The 4,597-nt window shown below is 32.7% G+C and overlaps 1 protein-coding gene across 2 annotated transcripts; it reads left to right on the top strand.

The window, feature by feature from the left end:
- Positions 1-2,445: 2,445 nt before the first annotated feature.
- On the top strand, positions 2,446-4,261 carry LOC101222896. 2 transcript variants are annotated; one of them, XM_011653029.2, is made up of 2 exons: positions 2,446-3,753; positions 3,925-4,261. In XM_011653029.2, exon 1 carries the CDS (start codon positions 2,791-2,793, stop codon positions 3,739-3,741), a length of 951 nt encoding a protein of 316 aa, XP_011651331.1. In that variant the 5' UTR covers positions 2,446-2,790; the 3' UTR covers positions 3,742-3,753; positions 3,925-4,261. The 2 variants fall into 2 exon arrangements, with proteins under 2 accessions (XP_011651331.1, XP_004145620.1); XM_004145572.3 differs by having other exon boundaries at positions 2,449-3,753; positions 3,917-4,261.
- The last annotated feature ends 336 nt before the right edge of the window (positions 4,262-4,597 follow it).

The following is a 4,597-nucleotide window of genomic DNA, read 5'->3' on the forward strand; positions in this document are numbered from 1 at the left end:
ATTTTTTTTAAAAAAAATCAATGATTAAATCTAAAAAATCGTATGGTAAGAATAAGAAAATATAAATTGTCATTTTCTAAATATATTACTCGTTGGATGTCAATTAATCACGAGTCATTTTTGGTATTTTCTATTGTGAACTTTTGGACTTTTTCCGTTTTAAAAATTGTTTGTAAATATTTTGCCGTTTTGTTATATTTTTTTAAAGAAAAATTTAGACAAAAGGCCTAAACATACTAGGAAATTTCACAAATATCCTAAATTATTATTTATTTTCTTGATTAGGTTTTCATACATTTTTAGGACAATTATAACATTATCATAATTATTAATTATATATGATTTTTGAAATTAAATTCAAATTATTTCCTTATTTGTATTATACTCAGTTCATTACGTAAACGATAACTTCATTAATTATTAATACATATATATTTGTATTTATTAATGAAATATTTATTACCTTTGCAATAATTTAAACATGATATAAATCATTATCTTATATGGTAATAATATTTTTAATTATAGTACAAAATAATTATCTTCGATTTCATGCCCAAACCAAAAGTTTTTTTCTCACGATCTTCAATTTCGACATCGACTTTCTTCTCTAGTTTGTATTTTAAAAAATTGTTTTCTTCCCTCTCGATTTGCTACAAAAATATATAGTTAGTCTTTTTTCTTTCATTTTTCGTTTCGTATATTCTTTCTTCTTCCATTTTGTAGCATATATATTTTTTAAAAAAAAATTGTTCTTCTTCCGTTTCGTAGCATATATTCCGATCATGTTCTTTTATTTTGTTTAATTTTTTATCATTCAATTCATCTTCCTGTCATGCTCAACATAAATTTTTTATTAAATATTTTGTCATTCGTATATGGTATACCACTAAATAATATGATTTGTTACATATATACTAATATATATATTCAATAATACATACACATTTTTTTTCATATTTTGTGATTTTTTTCTTATTGCATATATGTGTCAATATATACATAGATTATATATCCATTTAATATTTTTTTTATTTCTTACATATATGCTACTGAATAATTCATTTATGTTTCGTGATTTGTTACATATATACTACTGCATATATTCAATAATACACATATAGATTTTTTTTTTCATGTTTTGTGATTTTTTCTTACTGTATTTATGTATCATTGTATACACAAATTATGTATTCGATCAATATTTTTTTTAATTCTTACATATATATATACTACTACATAATACATATATTTTATATGTTTTGTTACATATATACTACTGCATATATTCAATAATACATAAATGATGTTATCTTCAATATACTCAATATACTCTAATGTATTTCAAATACGAAATATAAATTCTTATTAACCTTAAATTTTTGTCAAATTTTTTCTCAAACATCACTTTACCAGTCGGTCGCCGATGTTCTTCTTCTTCACCGCTTATACTTTTCCCAATCTTCTATTATTTGGCGTCTTTTATGAAGAAAATGGAATCAATATTCAACGTATTCGAAGAAGAAAACTTTCTTTTTTTAAAAAAAAAAATCTAAATCATAACTCAAGTCTCTGATTTCTCTCTTTATCGGTCTACCTTCAATAAACAAATTGATATAATAACTTTTCATTCATAAAATATACACTCTATTATTTAATATACTATAATTATGTGCAATATATGAAAAACAATGCAAAACGAAAGAAATAATGAACGAAGAGAGATATTGGGAAGTGAGTGAGAGATTGGAAAGTGAGAGAGAGATCGAGAGGGAGGATTTTTTTGAACAAAATCACCAAAATAAAAATAATTAAAGAAATTTTTTTATCATAATATTACCACAATAGAATTAATCATTTATCATATTTACATAAGATATCTAATAAATGCAAGTATTAATCATGGTTCATTTTCTTTTTTCTATTTTTTTAATATGTTATTAATAATAAAGATAAGTAAATTAGTCATTTGAGCCTTATATTTGTGTAAAATATTAGTCAACTTAGAACATTTTTGAAAAATTTGGGTTAATATTATAATATGGTATACCATTTTAGACTATCTTAATTAAAAACTCTTTTCTTTAAAAGACTCCTAGAAAGAAAATTGCAAAAAAGAATTTAGAAAAAGCCGTCCATAACGCCTTTTTTCTTTTTCATATTTGCAAAAATGACAAGTAATTAGATATATTATACGGCTATCAAAGAGCTATCGTAGAGTTGTTCACTTTTAAATTTTCTACTTTTGCAATTTAGAAACAGTAGTGACTTGGTTCTTTTATCATAAAATGTTTTGCCAACGCTTCTAAAAAATGATAGAAGATTAAATGATAAGTTTTGAGATAGTGTTGAGGGTAATTAATTAGATAATTATAATAGTTCAGACATATTTTGGGGTTATTTTTATAATTTAATTTTTTTAATCATACTAATTACAAACAGAGGGAGAAAGTTTGTAATGAAAGGACTCAACGTATTGCATTTCTTAGGCTGTTGCTGACAAAAACAACCTCTTCTCTCTTTCTCTCTTCCTCTCTTTCTCTCTTTCTCGACCACTTCTCCGTCTCCTCTAACCGTTCCTGCAGATTCCCCATCTTCTTCTTCAACCTACTCGCGGCAGCTTCCTCCGGCTCGTCTAACAAACCACTTCCGATCTTCTCTTCACCAACTATGCCCTAAAACTCCACCAACTATCCACTATGTTTCTAACCTTCCGGATCTGAATCAGACCCTAAATCTGAAACTGGCTTCTCTCTCTGTATTCTGAGAGAGAGAGAGAGAGAGAGAACAATGGCTGCTATGATCATCCATGTTTTCTCATCCTCGGCGCTCCTCTCCCTTGGCCTTTACCACATCGTCTCCGTTACCCTCAATTTCCTTAAATCCCCTCAGTCCTATTCCTCCAGGCCCTACCATCCTTTCCCGCCGTCTTCCTCGCATCAGCTTCATCATCCTCATCATCAACATCACCATCACTACGGCCTCCGTTACCTGCAACTTTATCTCTCAATCCCATGCCTCATTATCGCCTTTGCCCATCAAGCCATTGTCGCCGCCGACCCTGACCCTCTTCTCAAGGGTAGCACCCCTGTTCACCATTTCATTTCTCTTCAATCAGCCGCCGTCATCTTCCTCTTTCTCATTCTAACGCTCGCCATTCTCCTCTCCGACTCCACCTCTCTTCTCCCTCTCCCTTCCGATCTCTTCTTTGCCCTAGCCTCCGCTCTTTTCTTCTTGCAATACTCTGTTTCTTCCTCAGCTGCTTCTGTTCAGACCTCCGATCTTCAAGCCAAATGTGATTCTGTCTCCGGTAAAATCTCCGCCCTGGCCTCCTTCCTCTGCCTGGCTCTTGCTTGTTTGCCCAGGCTTTTCGTCGCCGATGTGGGTTTGGGGGCGACGTTCTTCCTCCAGGGTCTTTGGGTGCTGCAGACGGGGCTTTCGCTCTATGTCGAAGCCTTCATTCCTGAAGGGTGTCACAGGTTGCTGGATGTGGTGAGTGGCGTGGAGGGATCCACCAAGTGCGATTTGGAGGAATCCCGGCTCAGGGCTGTTGCCATTTTGGATCTGGCTTTTCTGATTCATGTTATGTTTGTTCTGCTCATTGTAATTGTCATTTATGCTGTCATTGCCAAGACTGTTGGCGTTCGGAGAGTTGGGTCTTATGAAGCTTTACCAGCTGCTGCTATTGGTGGGGACAACAATCATATACAGATGAAAGCATTGACGGGCACTCAAGCTTAATCTCTTTATTTGGTTGGTTTATCCCTTCTTCTTTTTTCTTCGACTTTTTGTTCTTGTTGTAGTTGTCCTGGTCATTGCAATCAAAGATTCTGTGCATTTTTATTATCTGCTTATCAGTATCAACAGATTTTTCTTTGTATAATCTGACCCCCCTCCCAAATGAACCTTTTACAAGATATTCAGGTACTCCTACGTAGACAGAGTAGCTATCTTGATTTGACTGGTTTCAGCGCTTCAATTCCTCCTTGAATATACCAAACGTGCTGTGGGCCTTCATACTTGATTATATCAGAGTGCAAGATTTTGTCCTTACTTTACTGCTGTTTGAAATGTATGCTTTCTGTGGGGATATCATTGCTTTATTTGAATCTGATCCCTATTGGTAGCCCTTCACTTGAATGTGATACGGGAATCACAGCATATGCACTGTAAAAAGGGATAATACTTGAAATTTGAAAGATTATCTCTCTCTTTCTTGAGTTTGCACTTATGTTTTCTTGTTGAATTACTTTGACTACTAGAACTTTAACATGTTTGGTTTCTCAAATTTAGATCTAAGTGTGAAATGCTGAGGGAAGATGTTTGTTTTCTCTAGGAGCTTGATTTATCATGTATTTACCTTGGAAGTGTAAGGATCAGTTGATAAATATGTACCCTTGTTACTCTCTGGAAACCCAAATTAGGTAGGTTTGTTAGGGTGGGGGGAGAGATTGCTTTTGTTCAAGCAATCATTTGTTCCTTACATATCATGTTAACCCAAATCCTCCCTGGATGGATTTGGGAATGGGATTCTCTTTCTTGTTAAAGAAAAATTCAATTTCAGAATGAAATATGGCATTTCCCATCCAAAAAGAAA

The sequence above is a fragment of the Cucumis sativus genome, chromosome 3, assembly GCF_000004075.3.
Source record: "Cucumis sativus cultivar 9930 chromosome 3, Cucumber_9930_V3, whole genome shotgun sequence".
NCBI classification, from domain to species: domain Eukaryota; kingdom Viridiplantae; phylum Streptophyta; class Magnoliopsida; order Cucurbitales; family Cucurbitaceae; genus Cucumis; species Cucumis sativus.